Genomic DNA, 24,493 nt, shown 5'->3' on the forward strand with positions numbered 1-24,493 from the left:
ACAAATGTATTCAGAATAACAAACCTCAGTCATTTTCATTGTGCTCTGTTAACGCACAGTGACGGGGCTGTTTTGTGGCTGTTCTAGAAAACGAGATGTGGAAATATATTCATGTATGGGCTTCAGCTTCATAATTTTTTTTTATCCAAGCTGATGGCCAGCCAGGCCCTCCGTGAGATCAGGTATGCAATAAAACATGAGGGGGGGGGGAAAAAAAAAGCTATGAAGCTAGGATTGCTGTATTTTAATGTGATGCTGCTGAGATGTTAGCAGTGGCTGTTGCTGCCAGCCGGCAAGCCGCTTTCTGCTCGTGCCCCGCAGGCCGGCACAGCTGAGCGCTGTTTGTGGGCTCGGAGCTGCTCGCAGCCCGGCTGTCCTCGGGCACCGCACAGCTTTCTGCTGCCGCTGGCCGGGGCTCTTCAGCAGCTGCGGTGATTTGTTTGTACCGCCCTCGCCCTTCTGGCTGCGGTGTCTTTTCAGGGTTCTTTAGACTTCTTTGTAACGCCTGCGTCGTTTGCTTTCCTTTTTTGCTTCTCGGCAGTTCCCGAAGGCTCCGCACTGCGCGCCCCGACGGACCGCGGAGCGGCTGCGGCTGAGCCCGGACGAACTCGGTGCGTGCAGCGCGCGGGAGGGGCGTGGCTAAAGGGAGGGGCGTGGTCGGCGGGGCGTGGCCAAACTGAGGGGCGTGGCGCGCGGCGCGGCGGGCGGCGCATTGTGCGCGGTGGCGGCGGCGGCGGCGCGGCCATGGAGCGGTGGACCGGGCGCGTGGCGTTGGTCACCGGCGCCTCGGTGGGCATCGGCGCGGCCGTGGCGCGGGCGCTGGTACAGCACGGCATGAAGGTGGTGGGGTGCGCCCGCAGCGTGGACAAGATCGAGGTACCGGGGCGGGGCCGGGGGGTTCGGCTGCGGGAGGGGCGCGGCGGCTCTGATAGCGGAGCTTCCTTGGGCCCGGTGGGGGAGATCGGCGGCTCCGCGCGCGCCCCGGCCGTGCCTCACCGCGAGGCCTTTCCCGGCGGGACCGGACGGGGGCGGGGGGCGGAGCTGTGCCTCGCCGGGCGCTGCGGGCTGCGGGCTCCCGTCGCGATGCCGTAGGAGCGGCCCGAGCAGCGGTGCCGGTTCCGTTCCCTGAGCCGTGTCTGTCCGGCGGGCTCACCATGCAGGGAGCGGGCCGGGCCGGGCAGCGTTCAAGGACACGTGAAGCGGCGGTCGGAGGATTTAATGCGCTTCGTTAACGTTAAAATAAGACTTCGGTCCTTAACGCGTTCTTTACTCCTCCGGCGAGCATCCCGAGAGCCGCCTCGCAGAGCTCGCGTGTTGCCGTAGGGGTGAGGGAGACCCGCGGGGCCGGCCGCGATTCGGGCGCACCTGTGGGCATCGCTGTGCAGCTGCGAGAGCAAAACTGCCGCTGCTGTTCAAATGAAGGCGGAGCTGAGCTCGTTTCTGCTCAGTGCTGCGCTGCTGGGGCAGGGAGGCTGCATCCCGTGCTGGTGCGTCCAGGGGGTGTGGAAGCCAGCTGGGAAGCAAATGAATCCGTGCTGTTCAATGAGGTTTAAGGAAGTACTGATGCCTTTTTTTTTTTTTTTTTTTTTTTTTAATTAAGATTGTTTCTTTTCTTTTTTGCTTGTTTGTGTTGCATGGGAAACTGGGATCTGACAACTCAGGGTCGGATGGGGCCATGGGAGGGCTCACACAGCTCTGCGGGGAGGAAAGCTGCAGGCGGTGCAGAGCTGTGGCAGCAGTGCAGGGCTGCTCTGTGCACACAGCACTTCTGCTGCCCTGACCCGTTGGGATGGTCCCACTCTGCACAGCTGACCACACCGTGAATGGTCAGACCCCGAGAAACAAAGCTTCCAGTGGGAATAAAATGGTAATGCTCTGACGAAACAGAACTTCTCTTCTTCATCAGTCAGAAGGATGCACGCCGCTTGCAGGGAGGATAAAACGTACTGATAGAACCTCCTGAGCTGCTCTCTGGGTTGGCTTTCCTTGGGATCTCCCAGCGGTTCGGTGCTGCACACAACTCAGCCATGTGATGCATGATCTCTCTGGGTTGTTTCAGTACACGGCTGTGCTGAGCAGCAACTGAGTGCTCACCTCTTGCTGCTGTCATCTGTCAAGTGCTTGATTTAAACAGTGAGGCTCGTGGCTGGCCCTGGTTGGTTCTTTCTCCCAGGCTCTCAGGACAGTCTCGTGTTTGCAGCCATTTGTTTTGGTAGGTGTCTGGGCTATGTTTTGCTCCGTTGCTATTCTGGCTTTATTTATGCGCAGCGTGTGTCCTTAATGAGGAAGAAAATGCCAGAGATGCTGCTTGCTGGATGGGACTGGAGCTCGGGGTGGCCCAAGGTCACAGTGGGACGGCTCCGTCCCTCATGCTGCTGCAGGTGGGGCTTCTCACTGCACCTTTGGGAGATCTGTGTGTGATAACCAAGGTATTCTCCAGGAGCCTCGCCTAATTTTTTCTCTTTAGAGATGTTCAGGCCTCAGATTTGAGCCCACAGTAGGACTTGGGACTTCGGACGTGTTTGTATGAACAATCTCGGAGAGCATGGGTAATATGGAGGAGCCTGACCTGTCGGCTGCTGCCCATGGATGGGCTTTGAGCACACGGAACAGTAGGATGGAAATAAGAGCATTGTTCTTTTCCCTCAATTAGTTATCGTGTAACCATGAAATACACTCATCTGTTACCTCTGGCTACTGTTTTCTAAGCTGTTTGTTGGCACGTTGTAGGAAGGCGTCCTGGCAGGAGCTGTGGTGGGATGAGGAGGATGTGCTGCTTCTAGGAGGGCTTTGGTCACAAAGGGCAAGATGGAGTGGTGAGGGGCTGCAGGGCAATGGGAGGATGAGAGTGGTGCTGGGGGGCTGAGAGCTTGGTGCTGTGAGGTGTGGACACAAGGGGTGCTGGAGCATCTCAGTGGTAGGTGCTACAGGACAGAACTTTTTGCTCTCTTAAGATTGAATAGTTCATTAAATACCGCTGTAAATAGCGATGTATGGAAGAGTGCACCCAGAAAAATAAACCAAGGCATCTTGAGATGGGAGGAGTGCAAATAGTGATATTGAAGAACAGGGATATGGTGCTCACTTTGTAGCAATGAGCATAAATAGTTTTTTTTTAATGCTGTGCGCTGGAGTCATCCATTTCAAGGAGAGGTTGCAGGAACCACTCTACATGGTGGCTTTACAGCCTGCTGTAAACGACTGAAAGAGTATGCAGTCTCATGGGGAGCTTAACATGGGCAATAAATGCTATGTCAAGATTTCTTAATCTCTTGGAAAATCAGATAAAGGCTTGAGGCAAGATAACGAGGGAATTGCAAAGCTGTGGTTCTGGTATTAAGCCTGTGTCATGACTCCAGTGCTCCTTATTTGACTTCTGAATTGTTTCTGGCTCACGGGCAGTGCAGCAGCCTTGTTCTGTGCTATACAGAAAGCTCAGATGGAACCCAGCACTGTGCTGTGGCGTTGCCTCTTCTTTCCAAACTGGGTTTGATTTATTTTTCTCTCGGTTCACCCCCATTATCTGTGCAGGCATGGTGACAATTCACTTCCCCTGTGTGGCTGTGTGTTTGAGCTGCAGTGCTGACCCCTGTGCAGCCCTCACGCAGTGCTCAGCCCTGCCGGTTCCCCACAATGGCCCTTTGTTTGACCCATTGTGCCGCTCTGCAGCTCGGTGTGTGTGGGCCAGCAGTGGTGGCTCTTGGGCTACAGTCAGACTTCGAGGAGCGAAATACAATTAAAATGATTTTACTAAATTCCTGCACCCCGGGAGATAAGTTGGGTTGAAAGCTTGCTCGAAGTGCAAAGCCTGGAGTTGTTAGCAGCTGCCGCAGACTTCTTGGCATGTGGGCTTATGGAGTGCTCTCTACTCTTCTTTGTGTATTTCAAGTCAGAAGCGAGCTTAAATGCTCCATGAATTAGCCCAGAGCTTTTTGCAGATGAAGCTGCTCCCCATCCGTGGTGGCTGTGCTGTCAACCACCAGTTGGGGCTGCAGTGTGAGCTGCAGCATCCTATGGACCAAAGGCAGCACATCACTGGTGGTGCCTCCATCCCACATCTCATGGCCTGAGAGCAGCTCTGGACGTGCCCTGTGCTTTGGAGCACAGGGAGGTGTGAGCTGCAGTGGGACAAGCTGTGCCTGCAGGGAGCAAGCCCTGTGTGCTGTGGGGCTGCCACTGCTTTGGAGCGCACCAGAGAGATTTAGAGATGGATATCGTGTGGTTGTTGTTATTGAGGAGATGATAGAGCTGTGCAGGAAGCAATAAATGTTGCTTGAATTACAAGGTTTAACTGACTGATTCTAATGCATTTGTGACAGTTATTGATCAAAGGTAACATTTATAACCGGGGACTGCGTCCTCAAGGTTAGATCTTGCTCAAGAAATAGCCTTTGATAAGCTGAGCTGTTGCTTGCAGGCTGGAGCAGCCTGGCCCCTGAGGAGGCGAGGGCACCCTTCACGGTGTCTGTGTGGGAGGGGGAAGGGACAGATGCTATACATGTCCCCTGCAGCCACTGCACGGCAGCTGGGCTCTGGCCCAGGCTTTGAGGGTTGCTCTTGGCCTCGTGGTGCTTTCAGGCAATTGATGTAAAAGCCAAGTTGTTTCATAGCAGGTGAGTGTGGAACGTCACTACGTTGTGTGAGTCCCCAGGCAGGAGGTTGCCTGGTTCCAGCAGGTCCTGTGCTGTGGCCTTGCACCGTGGGGGTCAGGCGGAGCTGTGCACGTCCCATCCATCCCTAGGGGCCTTTGGCACGGCCTGGCCGAGCTGCTGATCTGCGAGGGGACCCTCAGTTATTTTTAAGGCAGCGGTTGCAGGTCTCAGCAGGATAATCCTAAGGCAGATTCTGCTTGTGAATGAATGACCTTCAGAATCTCCTTGGCCTCTGGAGGGGTAGTGGTCACCGTGATTCACAGGTGCTGCCACCGCCACTCATCCCTGACCAGATCCTTTCCTGATAAAATGAGAGATCCCATAACCGCCGCTCTGCACAGCGGGGATGAGTGCTGAGCTGTCTGATGACTTTCCCCATCTGTGAGGTGTGGGGGGGAAAGGTTGCTTTAAAGCTGCTTCCATTAATTCTCCCTCCCCTTAACGTGATTTGGAATTGTCTCATTGTGTGTTCTGTGCGCTGGGGTTTGTTAATGGGCAAAGCTCTGCAGAGGTAAGGGGGCACTGAGGATTTGACCCCAGCTCCTGCCAGCATCCCTGCGAGGAGTGCTGCTGCTCATTTCCCAGCCGATGCTATCTCTCGCTCATCCTGGTCAGTCCTGTATGGATTTAAAGCTCAATCTTGTTGCATGGCGTGAAATGCGATGAGAGTGGCAGTGGAGGCACAGGACCTGTGCTCTGGCTCTGCTCACCAGACTTTGCTCTCTGTTGAGAATCAGCCGCAGCCCTGCTGGGGCTGGTGGCTTAGCTCAGGATTAGCAGCGGCGCGGATGTGCCCGTGCTGATCCCTCTGTGCCCGGTGCCTGGCGTCGTGCTGGCGGCCCTGCAGGCTCTCGGTCACAGTGTGTGGCACCCACAGCCACGCTGCCCCCACTGCTCGTGCTGCAGTGTGCCCGAGCCTTCATCTCTGGGCTGTAAATCCTCATCACGTCACAACTCAGCACCTGCACCTGAATTTTACTGCTGGGGGATATTGGAGAGCCTGCGAGGGAAGGCCTGCTGCAGTGCAAGCATGTGCTAATCTTTCTTTTCAGAAGAGGATTCGTTCAGGATTACACAGGTGCAGAGCAGAAGCTGATGAGACAGATAAAGGTGGAGAGCGCAGCTCCTGCCCAGTCCTCGCGGTGCTGTGTGGGCAAACACCCAGTCCTGCCTGGCTGGAAACTGAAAAACAAATTGGGCCACGGAGTGCTGAAAGTGGGAGGCCGGCTGTAGGCTCTCGCAGCAGGGATGTGCTGCTGCTTTGTGGTAGCGAGGGGTTAGTTTTGGCCAGGCCCTGGAGAATTCCTTGGCTGCTTTCCCCCCAAAGGAGCAGGGTGTGCTCAGGTTTTCCTGGCCTGGATCCCTGTGTGAGGAGCTCAGAGTGCACTGTGGGGTGTCTGGGGCTGCTTCAGTGTCCCACAGGTGTGGACAGCAAGGCTGGGAGCAGAAAAGCTCCGGGAGAGCTCGTGGCAGAGATGTGGACAGGCACCTGCTGCCCTTGTGGGTGCTTCTGCATCTCCTGCACAAACGCGGCGATGCATTTGGTTACAAAGCGTGTAGCACAGAGATGTGTGCTGTTATCTGCTGGGTGCGGCGATGTGTGTGCATGTTGCCTTGGCGATGTGCGCTGGAGCAGGCGGCGATGCAGCAAGATGCACGAGCTGTCACTCTGCGTGCAGGGAGGCACAGCTTCCCACTCCCCACCTCCCCCTAAGCCCCCCTCCGAGGGCTGCTGAGGGCCGGAGCGGCTGTGGGACAGCAGCTGCAGCCTTTGCGAGGGCGTGGGAGCGCTGAGGGAGGAAAACATCCACGTGCCTGGCTGCATGGGAACCTGCTGTTCGTGCTTTGGAGCTGAGAAGTGGGCAGGCACCCACCATGCTTGTTTTAGGATAGTCATAGCTCAGAATAAGCGAGGAATATTGCTCTAATGAGCTGTCATAGTAGTGGCAGTGCTTCTCCTCCGCTCCCGTCTGCAGCAGTGTGATCTGAGCAAGCACCAAAAAAAAGTGCCTTCAGCCTTGACGTAAGGAGCAATTGTTGGAATGACTTAAGGTAACAGGAGCTTCCAGGGTGATGGAAATACAGTGATTTGGCTTGTGTGTGCAACACTAGAAATTTAAAATTAAGTGAGCTAGGAAAAAATGTCTTGAATGCTTAACTGCTGAAAGGTACAGGGAGCAGTAGAGGGCTCGGAGAAAGAGCAGCACAGCTCCTCAGCCCTCTGGGGGCACTGCTAATAGCAGGAGGAGGACATGACTGCACAACCAGACGCTTCTTTACCCGGGAACCTGGCTGAGATTCCTGAGCTGAAGCCAGCTGAATGGCTCTTGGGCCTCGTCCTAGCTGTGGACAGGAGACAGTGTTCATGGGACGGGCTTGTTGTGTGACCCAAAGGTAGGTGCTGCTACAAGGTCCAGCTGCAGAGCCTGGGTAGCATCCAGCATGAGATGCTGAGGTGTCACTTGGTGCTGATGGAGGGCACACTGCACCCTGGGTGCCCATCCGTGTTGTTTCTCACTTCTGGGAGCAGGGAAGATCAGAGATGTTCAAGACATTTTCCAGGCTTGTATTCCCTTCTCTTGTATAAAGTGGGATCTGTTTTCTTGGGATTATTTATGGAACGTGCTGATTTTGTGTGCTACCTTTGCGTCTTTGCAAGGTCTGTAAAATAAGTACATTTAGAGTGCTGAAGGACGAAAAAATAGAGGGACCTCAATTTTCTCCAGGTTTTGAGCTTTTTCTTTCCTTTGGCAGTGCTGAGAGTTTCTGGAGCAGCATAAAAATAATTCAGTCTCCCTGATTAAACAGTCTGTGCTTCAGATGCACTTCGGGCAAACAGTCTGAAACCAGTGCTTCCTCCTTCGTACTGGTGCCCCCAGCTGAGCTCTGCATGTTTGCTTTTCCATTTGAACCCTATTTTCCATGCTTTCTTATCCCTACCATTCTGCCTTGTTTTGGAACAGAAGAGGATATGAGCCGAGGAGCAGCAATTTGCAAACAATAAGTAAAAAGCATTGATCTAAAGCTCAAGAGAGGTAAGGAGAATCACTTTACCGTTTTATTCATTTAGAAAGTCCTTTGAGACTCCTGTGGAGGCCCTGTCTGGGGACCTGATGCCATACAAAGGGAGCTGGAAGAAATCTGAGGTACTGATCACATGCAGACAAAAAGCCCCAGGTCCCCGGCTGCTCTTGGGAGGGTCTCAGTGCGATTATCTCCCTTTTGCAGGAAAGGAATCTGAGCTCTGAGTCTTGCCTTTGGTCACTGAACTCACCATGGAAATGGCTGGAATAAACCCCAGCTTTATGTGCTATTCGCTGTTGCACTGGTATTAAAACTTAATTAAAAGAAGCTTCAAAGTTGCCAATCAGTAAAGTGAAAGGATTTTTAAGCCCCCAGCTTTCTTTTACAAGTGTGGTGCTGTTCATTAGTTTTTTTTCTCCTTCATTTCCTTTAGATAGCAAATGTAATTGGGGTGACTTTAGTTTCTTTCCACTTGGTTTCTTGGTACAGCTCCATATTTAAGCATAGGCTAAATCAGTAGGATGCAAGTACCTGTGATGAATGGCAGGTCAGATTAAAAATTACCTAATGGTTTCTGCTGGCTTTAATCTCTCTGAACTAAATGTGTCTGAAGTTAATAGGATGGTTTGCCAAATAAAGCCCGACGTGACGCTTTTCTTTTTTGCCTCCCCTTAAGAGTCCCCTGAAATGTTTATATCAATTAGTTTTGTAGAACCATGTCACCAGGACTGAATGTAAATGCATGGTGCTGTGCCCTCTGTAAATGTCTTGTGCACAAAGAGTGTTAACTCTTGGAAGAACAAACCGAGTCCTGATGTTTGGAAATCATCCATTAAGTGTGAGGCATCCTTTCAGCCCTTCAAAAGTAGACAGCTAAATAATGTGTGGTAAACGTCACGACCAGGGATTCTTCTCTGTCCCACTTGAGTGTAGGTGTTGGGTGCCTTTTTCATTTGCTCATTCCTTCGTTCAGTGTTGCTGAGGATTGAGATAAATCACGGTGGTGTCAATGGAGAAATTGGGCTGTGAGCAGGAGGTGCATTGTGGCCTGTGCATCTCGTGTGCATGCTGCCATTTTGGCTCACTGGTCCTCACCAGCAATTTAGATGCCCAGAGCAGAAGCTGATCTTCCCCAGCTAGCTTGAAACTCCACGAACACTACCTGGAGCTGTATGTGCACCAGAATTACGGGGCTAGCATCAGTGGTAATGAGTGACTCTCAGTTAAATGTTGTAACCTGGGCTGTAATTATTATTCCTTTGTTGTCTCATTTTTGGCTGAGCAGTGCCAGCAGCCCCATCTCCAAGCAGGTGGAAGTGGCGTGGTGCGGAGCTGATAGAGGTGCTGGCTCTGGGCTGGGTTGGTGCTGTGATACACATCGCTCTCAAGTTGCTACTGAAATCTAGGAAAGCAGCTTTTATTTCTTCTTTGCACATGTGACTTTTCTTTAAGTGGAACGAGCATTCATTGAGGGGCTTAACTGTTGCTCTGGAAAAAAAAATAAATCTGCAGGCTCCCTAATTAAGAGACTGCCTTTACGTGTGTCTACGAACTGAGCTGTGGTTGATGTTCCTTTGAAGCGCCTGTGATGGCTTTATCTGGAGATGTGTGCAGCACGTTCAGCTCAGCCTGGTGTCAGCGCTGCTCAGCGCTTCGTTTTCAAAGGGAATTTGTTAGCATGAGTGCAGCCTGAGAGATGAAAGGATCCGTGCTGATTCCCATTTGAGGCGGCGAGAAACCATGCAGGAAAAGCAGGGTCTGGGGAGCTGTTTGTAGACAGCTTTCTGTGGTTGGTGGTGGCAGGGGAGCCTTGCTGGGTGTCAGACAGAGCTTTCTGGTGGTGTATCTGAGCCCTGAGCTGAGGAGAGGTGTGCAGGATGGCTAGCAGCTCCTTTGCATGCCTCCGTACTATGGCATGTGGTGTATGGGCCCCTCCTGCCTCCGTCCAGGAGTTGTTCTGAGAGCTGCACCGAGTAGCAGAAAGTGACAGCTGAACATGGAAACGGAGATATTGAACATGGCAGCTCCCTCTGGGCCGCACATGAGCTTGTCTGGCCTTCCCCGGCTGTGTCCCTGGGCTCTGTCTCCTTCCAGCCAGCTCCCCTGGCACAAGTCCTCTCACAGGGGGTTCGCTTGGATTCCTCGTGCTTGTATTTATCTTTTAAAATCATTGCTGTGACTTGGGGAGGAGGGGGGTGCAGCAGGGCTGGGTTTGGCTGCTCTCTGTCTCACCTGAAGGTTATGAAGGATGTGAGGGAGGGCAGCCTTGCCCTGTTTTTCCCACCTGTAAGTTTGCAGGAGCAAGGCCTTATCCCTGCAGTACTTTCAGCATCCTCCAGCAGCCCTTCATTCTGCTTATAATTTCCTAAATGTCACTCTTGCAGATTTTTCCCAAACTGTTTTCTAAAGGGTGCGCTTTGATCTTTAAAAATACATATATTTTTTTCAGACGTGACCAGCACATAGCCAACAAGATTGCACACACGGCAAGGTGAAACCAGCCCTGAGAGAGTGCAGGGTTGGTTTGGTCCTGGGGGCACCTTTGTTCTCTGTTGGGCAGAAATATTGCTGAGCTCAGCTGCAGTGGAGCTCTCCTGAGAGCAAGATGCTGTTGGGATGCATCGATCTCCGGCTGAACTCGTTGTGCCTGTCCTCTCCTGGCTTGATGCTGTGACAGCAGTAATAATTCCTGTGCTGCTGCATTGCCTGCACTGAGCTGTACCAGAGGGGCTGTGGCTGCAGGAGAAGGTATTTAGGCTCAGGACGGTTTCAGCTTGTGGTCTGAGATCTGTGGAAACCTGCAATCTGCTGCTGAACGCTGAGCATGGCAAACCAGAGGGGCTTAAACTTGTAGTCAGGAGCTTGCATCACCTCTGCCTTGGTCTTAGGGATTGAGAAAGGTTGAAAATCATTTACCAAGCAGAGCTCTTTGTGTCTTCATTGCTCTGAGGCAATGTGTTCTGGATGCTGAGAGGGAGAGTGGTGTGGGTAAAACTTTGCTGTGAGGAGCTGATCACCAAAAAGAGCCTCTGGAAGGGCTGCGGTCAAGAGAACATTTCAGGGCTCAATGCTGGGAGTCAGGTCCCGATCTGCAGGTGGATTTCCCCCCCTTTTGGACATGGTGACCAACTTGCCATCCTGCCTCAGAGTGAACCGATGCCAGTCTGATTTTTCTTCCCTTCCAGTTTCTCTCACGTTCCATGTTGTTATTTCCTTTGTCTGATGTTTGTCTGGGTATCTGGGTATCGCTCTGGCCCCGCACCTTGCAGCACACAGGCCTGGGCCCGGCCTCGCTCCGGTGGGCACAGCGGGTTGCAGGCACCTCGTCAGGCGGGGAGGAGCCGCACAGCCCCTCCAGCAGCAGAGCTTCATTGCACCCACTGAGATGTCACATTGGGGACAGTGCTGCGGGCGGTGCAGTTTGAGTGACGCAGTGGACGTTTGTAGCCGGAGTCCATCTCTGTGGATCCCAGACATCACGTGGCCCCGCCGTGCTGGAAGCTGTCACAGTCTCTGCTGTGACACATCAGAGCTGAGATGCTGCTTCTCGTTAGCATCAGGGGAAAGGGGCATCGTGTGGAGGGTTTGGCTGCATCGTTAGCATGGGGCTGTCAGCGGTGCTCGGCCTTTCGTTTGCTTTATATCTGATACGAGATCTGGAGGCTTGGGATAACTGTCGGTAATGGCTGATGAGGAATTGCGGGGCATGTGGTTGCCATGTCCTTCATCCCCTCGGCGGTGTGACAGCCCTGCAGCATGTCAGCCCGGTCCCACAGCAGCATTTACTGGTGGTTTGCCAGCACTTGCTCACCTCCAGCTGTATGGCTTAGCACAGTGGGCAGCACAAGAGTGTTCCTTCTTTGAAAGAAATAGGTTAACACATTAAAGCCAATGCAAAGCTACAGTCTACAAACATCCATTTGTAATAGACTGAGCTCTGTTGCTGAGGCCACCACACACCTCCTGCAGCATTACAGGCCACGGGGGAGGCTGCATCAGGCTGAGCTTGCAGCCCTCAGAGGTTCCAGGAATAAACTCTAGCCCCTGTTGTTTCCATTGCACTGTGAGGCTCATGGTGTGCCGTGCTTGGATGTGCTGCAAACATTGTGCCTCGGTACCGTTTGCAGTTCTTTGGTACTGCTCTCATACAAGTACATAATCACAGTACTGCTTCCAAGCAGAAGTCACCTCTGCTTTGCTTCCAAGCAGCTCTGCTCTCCTGGGCCTATCCCCAAACAGAGAAAGCTGATGGATGTTTTCTTCCTTTCTCTCTTCCTCAGAAATTGGCAGCTGAATGCCAGAGTGCCGGCTACCCTGGGACCCTCATCCCATACAAGTGTGATCTCTCCAACGAAGAGGAGATCCTGTCCATGTTCTCTGCCATCAAGACCCTTCACCAGGGAGTTGATGTGTGCATCAACAACGCGGGGCTGGCGCGCCCGGAGCCTCTGCTCTCAGGGAAGACAGAGGGCTGGCGGACAATGATAGACGTGAGTAGTGCTGTGGAGAGCAGGAGCTGTGTGTGAGCAGTGGCCTGGGATCCCCAAACACAGCCGTAGGCGGGAAGTAGATGAGGGACCAGAAAATATTTTTTCACATTTCTATTTTTTATTTTTTAATGGGATCGCTTTCCCATTGACTTTCCACTTGTTTAAACTATGCTCAACTTATCTAGATTGCATAGATTATTTTCTTTCATTCACCAGCACCGTTGTGCCCATCTGTTTTGGGCATGGAGCTGAGGACCACTCCCCCTCTGGCCCTGACATGGCTTTGTGCTGGCTAGGCAGGAAGTGGAAAGGCATCATGTACTGCTGAGCCACACGCCTTCACCCTGGAGCATGAAAATATTCAATACCTTCAGTAGCATTTTTCCTTTAGATCAGTGTCTTTCTACAAAGTGATGAGCCTGGCTTTTTTTTCCCTTCAGAATAGGAAATTGAATACCAAACACTGGCTTTTGTAGCTAATCCTGTTAGTTTTAGCAATGGGTTTTAAAACAGGCAGATTCCTTTTGGCTTAAAAAGCTGTAATGCTTTTGTCTTTGAAGCTTCATTTTCTGCCTGTAATCTGGTTAAAGCTCAATACCAGCAAACCCATTTCATCTGCCAAACAGAGAAACAGTGCAAATTGCTCGTGCCATTCACAGGCAGCACTTCTCTCAGGGCGTTGCTGCCCTGAGGTGCTCCCGTGCATTCTTTTGGGACTTGTCACTGTGGGGCAGCCCTTCTCTGCACACACCTGGCATCCACAGCTGTGGGACATGTGCATGTTTGTGTGCTGTTGCCTTGCAGCTGCTTTAGGTAGGTTTCCCCTTGTATGCTCCATATTTTTGTATGTGAAAGCATCATCTTCACGGGGAATAGGATTTGTACTTGTGCCTTTGAGTAAACCACAGTGTCTTTGTAGCAGCAATATTGTAGTGAAGGAAAAAGATGTCTGTTTGAAAAGTTGTTAGAAGTTACAGGCTTGGGGCCCCTGTGTCTGACAGCAGAGCCAGCCTGGATCTGTCTGCCCCATGGCAGCTGGTGGCCTTCCATGGCCATGCAGTTCCAGGGGCTGTGTAAAGCAGAACAGGCACACAGAGGCCTCAGACTCCTGCTGCCAGAGTGAGAGCTGCTGTATTCTGTCTAATTAAGTTCTTGTTAGGATGTTGGCTGCTCTGCTCACTGCTGCGATTGCAGCCAAAGCAGGCTCTGCTTGGCTTTGTCTGCCCAGCCAGGCTTTTGTGGGTTGCCCAGCCCGGGTCACTGCACCGACGCATCTCCCTGCTCCCAGTTGCCGTGGAATCTTTAAAGAAAATTAAGTGAAGTGTAGCTGAGGCTGAGTTGGAATAAAGCAGGGCACTTCCCAGCGTTGTTTTGCTGCGAGCCTGGCCCTGTGGGTCGCCTGCACCTTGTCCTGGTTGCTGTCATTCTGTCTTGTCTGGAAGCTTCAGCGTGTTGCTTTGTGTCACTCATGCTCCCTTTCCTTTGTTCTTCTGACCTTTTGTTCTTTCTGAAGTGGGCAGGCTGAAGCAGGGATGAGGCACTTGTCTGCTGCCTTCTCTCTGTGCTCCATTCCTGGAGCTCAGCTGGGAGCACTCCCTTCGTCTCATCTCCCACTAATTTTCAGGAGCGAGGATTCGGAAGGGGATCACCCTGTAGGATACGCTCCGTGCTGGTATTTGTGGTGGCCAGAAGTGGGATTTGAGAACCTGTGGGGTCCTCCTCCTTGTGGGCACTGCTGTGTGTGCCCTTCGGAGCTGCTTTGTGATGATGGGTGATGTGGCAGGAGAGAGGCAAGGTTTCAGATCCCTGGGGGCAGGTTAGGAATCTAGGCTGGGGGTATGTTCTATTCCCAGAGGTGATGTGCACCGCTTTGTCTGCACTCACTCGCTTGACAAAATTGCTCTTGCTGTTTTAGCCTAGGGAATAGGCTGGGACACCTAAGCTTCATGTACTGGTCCCTGGGGTGGCAGCAGGGTCTGGGGAGGACGGATTTGCACCAACAACTCTCCCTGCTGCAAACGCCAGCCCGGGGGAGAGCTCACCACATCCATTTCTTCTGTGTGCTCTGCAGATTTCAGGGTCAGAACGGGGGAAAGCTGCCAGCACCTTTCACGAGCTGCTGACCAGGAGCAGGGAGGCTTCTTCCAAGGGTGGTTTCTGGAGAAAGGTGTTAGCGAGCAGCGTGCTTAGAAATGTAGCTGGAGAGCTTCTGTGTGCTGCTGGGCTGCAAGATGGGGAAAGTTTCTAAACAGCCATCAACGCATTGATTTGGGAGGCATTAGGGCTTTAAATTAAAGGCATTTTTTTTTCTTTTTGTTAAATTGATTTTTCTTTCCATGCATTTTTTATGAGCTTTGAGGCTGGCTGTCTCTTTTCCAGGCTCCTCTCTCAGTATACATCTAGCAGTTGAAGTTGTGTTCTTATTTACTTATTCCTCTTCTTTAATGTTCCAGTTCCTTATTGTCTGGTATTTGTTCTAAAGGGAATAATCTCCAGGAGTTTATTCTTTTTGGTCTGCAGGAACCTCAAGTTAGGAAAATCACGTTCCCACTGCTGCTGAGCAGTGCTGAGCGCTGTGCTGTCAGATAGCAGAGTCTGTGTGTGCAAGAAAGGGAGCATTTTATCTCAGACGTGGTTCTGAGCCCTTCATCTTTTGATTTACAGCTTCCCCCTCTTTTCTCTCCACTTGTTTGTGAGCCTGTGCTTTATGTCAGGCTGGAGCAAAGTCCTCCGGCTGTCCCCGATCCCGTGCTGTGTACACACTGACTTGGGGCTCTGAGATCTGAGCAGCTCCTTCACGTTTTGCCTACTGACCTTTATAGCCAGGAATTCAAGCTGAACTTTCCACTCGCACTGTTCCAAGCACAAAGGACTGCAGCACACATCCTCCCATCGCTGAAGGCACTGAATGGGTTTGATTCTTGGCATTATTCACTGGCCAGTGAGGCTCTGTTCTTCTTGCTTTTATGTACCATCTGTGCATGGATGTGTGTTCTGTAACCTGCATTTGTGTGTGTGCTTAGGAGCTGGGATGCTCAGTTTGATATCTTAAAAAACACCGATTCTGGGAAGCAAAGTGCTCAGCACCTCCAGAGATTGAATCCTTTATGTTCTCCCAGGCTGACAATGGGAACTCATTAATTACTACAACGTGCCCTTATTGTTTCTGTTGCATTGGCAAACACATGCCATGGTTGCAGACCTGCTTTGTGCAGCATGTGTGAACTCAGAGTGCAGATGTATTGACCATCTTTTCCAAGAGACCTTTGAACTTATTGTTCTTAAAATAGAAACGTGCTGAAAAATGTCTTGTGCAGATATTTGCAACAAAAAGCCTTTCAATTGTTTTCTAGAATTGATGTAGCCATAGAGCCTGCTCATTTTCCAGGCATATTTTTATGTTCCTGAGTTGCCTGCTCTATGTTTTGAAGTGGGATAGGGATCCCGAAATCCTGTGGGTGCTTTCAGGAGAAGAGCTGCCTTCCAGCTGGTTGTTTTGTGTCACTGCGGTGTCTTACCGTGTGGGCTCTGGCCTTTCCCATGTGGCTGTTGATTAGTATCTTGCTTTGCCAGTAGTTGTCAAAATGTTGTAACTGCCCACGCAAGGAAGCATCGCTGGGTGTGAGTCACTGTGCTGCAGCCTGGCTCCATCCTGCTGTCAGGCTGATGTTACCCTCTAGTGGCCCATGGAGATGGAGTGGAGCGGGCAGTGACTGCAGCAGCGATGCACTGCACTGAGGCAGAGAGGAAAGCAAAGAGGAGAGATCTTGGGTTAAAATTACTTTTTATTTTACAATGCTCGAAGTTGGCTCTCCACTCGGTTGATGTATGAGACTGGAGCAGCTTACTCCCACTCTCCTTGACTTTTACTGTGAAATCCACAAGATTTCAAGTGCCCTGCCTGTTCTGGGCTTTGCTCCAGTGCTGAGGTGCTGCTTCTGCAGACATGTCTGCAAAGTTGTGATTCTGTTTCTTCCTTGCACAGCCAAGGTAAATCTTCAACCTGGTGCTGGGGAATTATCTCTATGGTTCCAGGTACAATGGCTGAGATATCTGGCAGTGACTGTGTGCTCAACCAAAGTGCACTTGGATTAGGGTGATTACTTCACTTACTGTGTTGCCTGGGTACTCCATGTTAACATGGGATCAGATAAGAATACTATTTATCTATGCAAAGGCCAAAACCCGTAAGCATATTTTCTGTTAACGAACAGAAAATAATGACCAAGACAAAAGCAATGGCTGAAGATCCTTCAGCTGTCCCCAGTCATCCTTCCAGTGTGCTGCTCAGTAATCACCCCTCTGAAATCCATCTCTTTTTGCCTTTTGCTTTCTAGTCTCCCGAGTAATGTTATTCTCCTGTGACTGCATTTTTATCCTTTTGTGTTCCCAACTTCTAGCCCTCCCCAGTTTTTGTTTCTAAGTTTTATGGAGATGACAGACAGTCTCTTGCTGTCCACATGACCTTGTTTCCGCTGCTTCTCCCGTTTATAGTTACACCTGACTTCTGATTCATCAAAAATTTACTTCTTCCTGGATATTTAGTGCACAGTAGTGCTTTTAAACTTGCCTGGCCTGCTTGCTTGGTTAAAAAGTGACATGCCATTAGGTAGGGCCTGCCAGCGTGTCCTGCACTGAAATGGTTTCATCCTTTCTAGAGGGCTTCAGCAAATACTTTCCACCTTTTGGCCACTCTTTTGAACATAAAGCACTATAAACTTGAGCAGTTAGCACTGCTGCTGACATGGCTTGCTCATTGGTCTCACACATACCTGTGGGTGCTTGGTGCTCTTGTATTGCAGGTGGGGGAATTTCCGTATCTCTACTTTCCTGGAAACTTTGAGTGTGTGTTTTATAGCCAGCAAATTGTCAATCTGTGCTCTAAAGGTGGCACTTTGCAGGGGTGATGTGACTTTAGTATAATTGAAACCACATCATGCTGGGCAGTGGTGGTTCAAAGAGCAAGTACTTAGAAAGCTGTGGGTTGTGTGCTAAAGGATACATCACCTTTTCCTTCTTTCCTTGGTTTACCCAGTGGAGGAGGATGTCAGCAAACAGCATGGCAGATCAGTGGCTTTCATATCTCAAGGGTTCCTAGACCCCTTGAGCCCTCCTCAGAACCACACGATGATCCTTGGCTTCATTTGTGCATGGGAAGCTCTTTGGCCATGTAGTTTGCAGTGCCTAAGAGTGCCTGGCTCCCTGACAAGGCGCTATCTGGGGATTTCCACTTTAACTAGCTGACCTAATTACCCACTGCTAGCGTCCTATCGGCTCTCCAAATCCTGGTGTGCTCAGTGCTGTATGAGATAATTTTGTCTCCTGGAAGGACTGCTGACTGTGGGGTGTTTGGGGCTCTCTTACCTTGCACACAGCCCTCACACTTGCCCATAAAACTATAAAATCTATTTGTTTTTGGCAAAGGCCAAGGTCTGTCTCACAAAACAGGACCTCTGTGCCTCTCCTACCCAAACCCTTTATTATTGCAGCCCTTAGCACAGTTGGAATATAATGTGGGCTGTGGGGGTGTGTGTGTGCAGTGAGGTCTGTGTAGGTGCAGTTCCCTCCTCTGTTGGTGCTACTAGGACATGCTATGCACTGGGACTTGTGGATGTGACTGCACTAACGTATGAGCTGTGCAGGACAGGGCTGCATTGGTGCAGCTTTGCTGCAGGCTGATCTTTGCTGTGAGGAGGTCTTGGTGGGAGGCTCACAGGGCCTGGGCTGCTGGTCTTAGTCTCCACTTCTCTTGTCCCTCAGGTCAATGTGATGGCTGTAAGCATCTGCACCCGAGAGGCCTATCAGTCCATGAAGGAGAGAAGCATCGATGACGGTCATATTATTAACATTAACAGGTACACAGGGTGGGAATGCAGGATCTGCCATGTGGGATTAGAGCAGAGGAGCTTTCACCTTTCTAGGTGGGCTGATGGGCGCTCAGGGGTGTGAGGGGTTTCTTGGGATCATGATGGCTGATTTTTCCAAACATTTTTTTGAACCTCTGCTTGTCTAAATACAGCAAAGACCGAATATGCTGTTGTTTCTTTCTCAAGACTGCGTATCTCCCTCCTCAGCACTCTCCTTTCTGCTCTCTCCTTAGCATGAATGGTCACAGCGTTGTGCCACAGTCAGTGGTGCATTTTTACAGTGCCACCAAGTATGCGGTCACAGCACTCACAGAGGGGCTGAGGCAAGAACTCAGAGAAGCAAAGACTCATATACGAGCTACAGTGAGTACTGGGAGGGTTCTCCCTCTCTGCTGGCTTTGTGGGTGGCAGAGAGCTGGGAAGTTTTGTGGGGCAGAGGTCTGGGGTTTTTGCTTTTGTTCTTTTTAGTTTGTTTTTGGTTTTTCTTTTACTGAAGGAGAATTACAAATCCTATTAGGATGTGCTCTGCTCTTTTCCAGTGTATATCTCCGGGACTGGTAGAAACGGGATTTGCTTTTAAGCTTCATGATAATGACCCTGAGAGAGCTGCTGCAACCTATGAGAGCATTCGGGTAGGACATGGAGATATGGGAACAGAGAGAAGTGGCTCTGATCGTAGTTTAACAATCTTTCTCCTGGCTAATTGCACAAGATGCTATTTCTGCAGAATGCATAATGCTTTCCAGAATAGTCAGCATCCTCCAAGTCAAGTCTTGGCACTCAGATCTCAGATATTGCAATCATATTTAAACATTGTGCAAATTCTCGTTCAGGTTTAGTTTCTCATTCTCTGTATTTTTTCTTACTTTGATGTACCTGTAAATAAATTATCAGTCAGCTTTGAAATTTTGCAGGCTGTGACTTCTTTATTAAAGAGAAAATACAATACACAAACATGTCTGAACAAGGATGGGCAAGAAGTGTGTGTTGTACTGCAAGCAGCTGTCCTAGGATTTCTTGCTCTTCTCTGGAATTTTTTTTGTAAGGATGGCAGTGCTTGAGCTGGCAGAGCTACTGTGCCAATAGTTTGGCGAGTTGCTTAGCCACACTGTAAGCCAGTATAGCTCTTCTACCCATCCCCATAGTGCCCTCTTCTGCTGAGCAGCTGCTCATTTGCTCTTTGTCTGATTGTACAGAGACACATGTCACATATATGTGACACATACGTACAGGTATGTCTTCTCAGCTTCTTAGAGAGGCATTGTCTTCCTATGTTTTTCTGCCCAGCACTTGAGAATCTTAGATCTAGCAGACACCTCAAAGCATTTTGCAATGCTTATTCATATCAAACAGAAAGATCAGCACCAGACACTTCCTTTATCAATTTTTTAATGGATTACTTTTATTCTGCTTGCTTCCATCTTTTTTGATATGCTCCAGTGACACTGTTGAAACTTGTTATTGATGGTTATGAAGGGAGTGTGATTTTATGGTTAATTTTTCCTAATGTGTTCTTTGTCTTAGATTCTTTTCTCTGTCTTCCCAGTGTCTCAAAGCTGAAGATATGGCTAATGCTGTCATATATGTCCTCAGTGCCCCACCTCATGTACAGGTAAGCTGTGGTTGAGTTTAAGGACTCTGCTGTAGGTATTTAAAGGAGGAAAGAGTAACTGGTGCCCTGATATTTGCTAATCAGTATTGCAGCTGCCATGTCAGCTGTGTGCTTAGTGGAGCTGGGGATTAGTAGTAATCACATTTGTTTACAGTTCCCTTCTAGCAGCTTTGGGACCACGCTGCTCAGGCCACCCACACCCATGTATCCATCCAGGATTGCTCTGAGTGCAGAGAAGGATTGTGCAAAGCAGGGGGAGTGGGAGGAATACAGGCATGTCTTGTCCCTTCTGGACAGTGCCATCTGAGATTTGCTGACTGTCTTACAGCTGGTTTAGGTTCTGCCAGTTGCCAAATGTGTTGGGCTGGATCCTGCCAAGGTGCTTTTGCTGCCAGAGGGACTTCTTTCCTGGGAAACAAGAAATAAGTGACCAGCTTTGAGCTGGAACCAGGAGGAGGAAAGAACGGTGTCAAAGTTTAGGGTGTTGACTGAGTTGCTGTTGCAAAAGCAAACTTTGATCACGAGATGCTTAGCAAATCCATAGTATGATTTCTGCTCCTTTGGAGCAAGGTGCAACCATCTTGACGTTAGATCAGTCTAGAAGCACAGAAGCTGAAGGGTCCTGTCTCTAGTGAAGCTGGCCTTCTTGCCTTAAGAGCATGAAAGGTTCTCCTGGGGGCTGATGTGGAGAGGTAAAAGCAGTGCCTCTGTTTCATTCTCTGAGCAGGTCCATGCTTAAGACTTGATTATAAACTTTTATAGTTCAGTATCATCTCATACTCTTTTCTGTGCATTTTTGCTTTTTTTTCCTTCCTGCTATAGGCAAAAAAGTTACATTCACTTTTATTTCTTTATAGTATCTCAGCTAAACAGCCTTATTTTTAGTTGCAGGAACTTCCTTTGTGTGCAGCTTACCACAGTAACAGTACACATGCGAGTACACAGTGCAAGGTTTAAAATATGTCAGTGCTGCAGCAAAATCATGTGCTGGTCTCTTCTAGATTGGAGATATACAGATGAGGCCCACGGAACAGATATCATAGCAAATGAAGAAGACTGTGAGCAGCACCGTGTATCCACTCCATTTGGAACCCTCTGGCAATGTGGGGTTTCATCAGCTGGCTAGCAACATTTTATTCAAGTACCAAGGATCGTGTTTGAAGAATTATTTTTCTCTCCCTCTCTCTCAGCTGGTACTGGTACGGAGCCAGTTTTAAAAAAAAAGATAGAGAGTAGTGGGTCTCTTTCTCCCTACTCCTTTTGGAAACTGAGTCAGAGTAAAATGTATTTGAAAATAATGCAGGGAAGTGGTTTCTGGAAGATTGTCTCCAGGCTGGCTTATTCTTCTTTTTGCTTTCTTTTCAAGGTTGGTTTGATTTTATTTGATGTCTGGACATAGGTGAAGTGGCACAAGGTGTTTGCCAGCTTCCATGTGCTTAGGGTTTGAGATTTCTGGTGGATGTCATCCATTTAATTTTTACGTTTCTTCTCATCATTTTGATGCTTCTTTGGTAACGATGGATGTGATATTTTCTTCTGTCATATCCCACTGCCCTATAGCCAATGTACAAACTCACCCTGCCTCCCCACACCCTCCTTTTGCATTCATATGAATTGTGCCTGCCAAGTTTGAGGAGGTGTAAATGTGTGTGCTTGCTGTTTCTTTCTTTCTAGGTAAGTAGGTAAATAGTTTTGGGAAAAGAACCTGTATTTTTTGCAGGTTAGAATGATCTTCTAAGTGGCATAGGTACAGTAAGAGTGAGTTGTTTGGTATTTTTAATAAAAATTAAATGTGCTGTCTTGTGACCACCTTTATCCTTGGTATCATCTCCCAGCACTCTTGTTGGTTTTCTGTATGTTTGATATTTGCATGCATTGACGCTTTTTGGAAGTACTGATCGGTCTTTGAAAGATGTATGATGCTGTTTAAATGCTGATCACTCTTAAGTTGGAAATATTGGAATTTTGTTTATATGCAGAGATACAAACTCAGAGAGAGAGAGAGTGAAATGAACCACGCTGAAGCTGTCCAAAATGAAAAGATATTAATAGGGGCACTTGCCTACAAAGCAGTAGGTGAAAAGTCTGCTTTGGATCTACTGGTTCTATGCTGGTGTGGCCCCATTGTTTTGCTCTGGGTTTCCTCTAAGTCGAGGGAGGGGGGAGTTAGCCCCCTGGCTGGTACGTGCACAGCTGGAAATGACTTCAGTTGTTTTATTTACTCTTACAGTGTGGCAGAAACATACCTGCATGGAGCCCAACTTGATTTGGCGCTGTTAACGTGCATGTTGCCTTAAGACTGCAGTCTCTCTCCTGCTGCACTTTGGATTTCCTCTAGTACTTCAGCAGGTGAACACCTTGTTGTAGGTGGAGTGGGTATGATCAGTTGATTTGAGTAGAGGACTGAGAGCCAGAGAAACTTGGTTTGGATTGTTTTGCTTATGCCAGTGTAGCTCTGTGGGAGTTCGTTTGTGTTACACCACCATAAGGGAGACCAGAACCAGACCACTATGTCGTGAATTTCAACTCCCCGTATAACCTTGGGCAAGTCGCTTTACCTCTCTGCCTCAGTTGACCCATCTGTAAAATGGGGATAATAATACTTACCTACCTCACAGGGGTGTTGTGAGGACTCACAAGCTGTTTTGTAAAGCACTTTGAATATGAGAAGCGCTATGTAAGTGCTGAGTGTTGATATGAAGTATTATTATTAATTAAATCTCGTGATACATAGAATTCCTTGTGCCAAAGGTGAGCAAGCATGGAAGGCTATAAGGGGAAAAGTGGTAAAGCATTCCTTCGTAATGGCAAAAACAAAGGCCATTTGGCCCTGTTCTTTCCATTTTATAAATACACTCTCATGGTGTGTTCTGTCCCTCACGAGTTTCTGCTAGTAAGTACATGTAACCTTGTGTCTGGATTTGGCCTTTTAATTTACTCTGAGTGAAATTCATGCCCTGTGGCAAAGTCTTGCACTACGCTGATGCACTGCCCTCCTCCACGTAGCTGAGGCGGTGGCTCTGTGTAGGTTCTTGGTACAGAGCTGACTTTCACCTGCAGCACCGAGTTAGACTGTGTCCTGCAAGGGCAGCCAGTCCAGGTCTGCACACAGCCAGTGATGCTCAGTGCAGTGGAGAAAGCCTGTGCCAGCTGGAAAAGCTCTTCAGCCTCTATGCTGCTGTGGTGCAAAATCCAAAGGCCTTTTGCTAAGGAAGGTCCAACCCCAAACTGTGATGTTCAGCTATACTTAATATGAAAACTCTGAGTGTTTTCCATAGGTTTTCTTTCACAAGAGCTTGTTTAAATCAGTGCAGTGTGCACTGTTTTGTTTTGTTTTGTTTTTTTAAAGAAAAGACAGCTGAACTAGAATCTGAGGGTCAAAAAAGAAAGAGTTGAGAAATTAGCAGAAAAAAAAAAAAAGGGCAAGGCTGTGGGAAGCACTGTTGAAATGGCTGGATTGTGGCTGTAACTGTGTGCGAAATTCAACAGCTGTTGAAATGAATGGCTGAGACAAGACCTGGCTTATCTTTCTGCTCTGCAGATGTAAGGCCTTGAAAAGGGGCCAGTGTGGACAGTCACTCCTTGCAGATGCAACTTGGCTGACCTGCAGCCCTGGAAGTGTTTTTTCTCCATGAGTGTTTGTAACATTTGCACATCTTTAAAACATCTCGTCCTTGAAATGGTATCTATTATGTTTTTCCGTTTCAAATGAGATCTTGGGGGATGATTTTTTTTTCTGCCGGATGACTTCCTGCCTCTGGCTGCTTTCCCATGTGAAGTGCAGCACACAGAGGGGTTTGGCATCGGGTGCTGGGCCTTTCTGCCTCCTGTGACCTGGTGGCACCTCGAGCCTTCTTCCTGGATTGGGATGAGATTGGCAATGTGACCCCAAGGCGTTCAGAAACCCCAGACAGGAGTGTGACCTGTGCAATTTATCAGTAGGCTTCTAATTGTGAACTAGGAAATAAAGAATAAAAAGAGAGGCACAATGTAGTTCTTTTGTTGCATATAGTAGTTTGTGTTTAAACATAACATCCTTCTTACTGTTCACAGCTAAACCTATCTTTTGTGAAGAGTTCAAACAGAAACATGTGAGTTTGGTTCCTCATGGGGGAAAAAAATTGCAATTGCTTTCTAGAGCAGAATAGCATCCAGTTGTCTCATGGATGACCTGTGGAGATTGGACTCGCCCTTCCCTGTTCAAATGAAGCTGTGCTCCACAGGGATTTGCTGAAATCCCCAGGTAGGCTGCTGGGTTTGGCTAAAACTATGCAAGGGATGAGCCAGTACTGCTGTGCAGACTTGGATATTGAACTCTCAATCTCCCACACTCGTTTGAAGTGGGGTGGATTATTGCTGTTGTTAAATGAAGGATTTTTACTTTCCGGTCCTCTTTCAGGTTGTCCAAGTGCAGAGGCTCAGGTTTGCTGTCATTAAAACACAATGTTTTTGCAAATAAGTAGTGAGTAGCTGAGTTTGGCTGCCTTGCTGGATTTGAGGCAGGTGTTTTGGATACCTTGTAAATAGGTAGAGAGCATTTGTGGAATTAAAAGCATGTTTGTTTTTTCTAATCTTGTGCTTTCCTTGTTTTTCCTATGTAATAAATGTCATCGATTATGTTAACGTTGCTGTACCTCTAGGAGATGTTATGTGGCAGTCTGTGAGTACTGCTGGCAGATCTCGGCTCTCATTTTGGGTGGGAGGAACCACAGATGCAGTTGGCTCTGGCAAGCAGCAGGATAAGATCATTTTACTCAAGAAATCTCCATCTGTATAAACAGTTTCATATTTTTGAAGGCTGTTGGTGCTTCCGAGTAGAAGACTGAAATGCTTCTCTCTTCAGAATCC

At 49.2% G+C, this 24,493-nt stretch overlaps 1 protein-coding gene across 1 annotated transcript; it reads left to right on the plus strand.

Annotated features, from left to right (window-relative positions):
- Window positions 1-670: 670 nt before the first annotated feature.
- Window positions 671-22,977, plus strand: DHRS11 (dehydrogenase/reductase 11). Its single transcript, XM_085240891.1, has 7 exons — window positions 671-876; window positions 11,957-12,166; window positions 17,927-18,021; window positions 18,267-18,396; window positions 18,573-18,665; window positions 19,580-19,645; window positions 20,647-22,977. The coding sequence occupies exons 1-7, from the start codon at window positions 745-747 to the stop codon at window positions 20,686-20,688; spliced, it is 768 nt and encodes a 255-aa protein (XP_085097017.1). The 5' UTR covers window positions 671-744; the 3' UTR covers window positions 20,689-22,977.
- Window positions 22,978-24,493: the final 1,516 nt, after the last annotated feature.

The sequence above is a fragment of the Meleagris gallopavo genome, chromosome 21 (genome assembly GCF_905368555.1).
Source record: "Meleagris gallopavo chromosome 21, MGAL_WU_HG_1.1, whole genome shotgun sequence".
Classification (NCBI taxonomy): domain Eukaryota; kingdom Metazoa; phylum Chordata; class Aves; order Galliformes; family Phasianidae; genus Meleagris; species Meleagris gallopavo.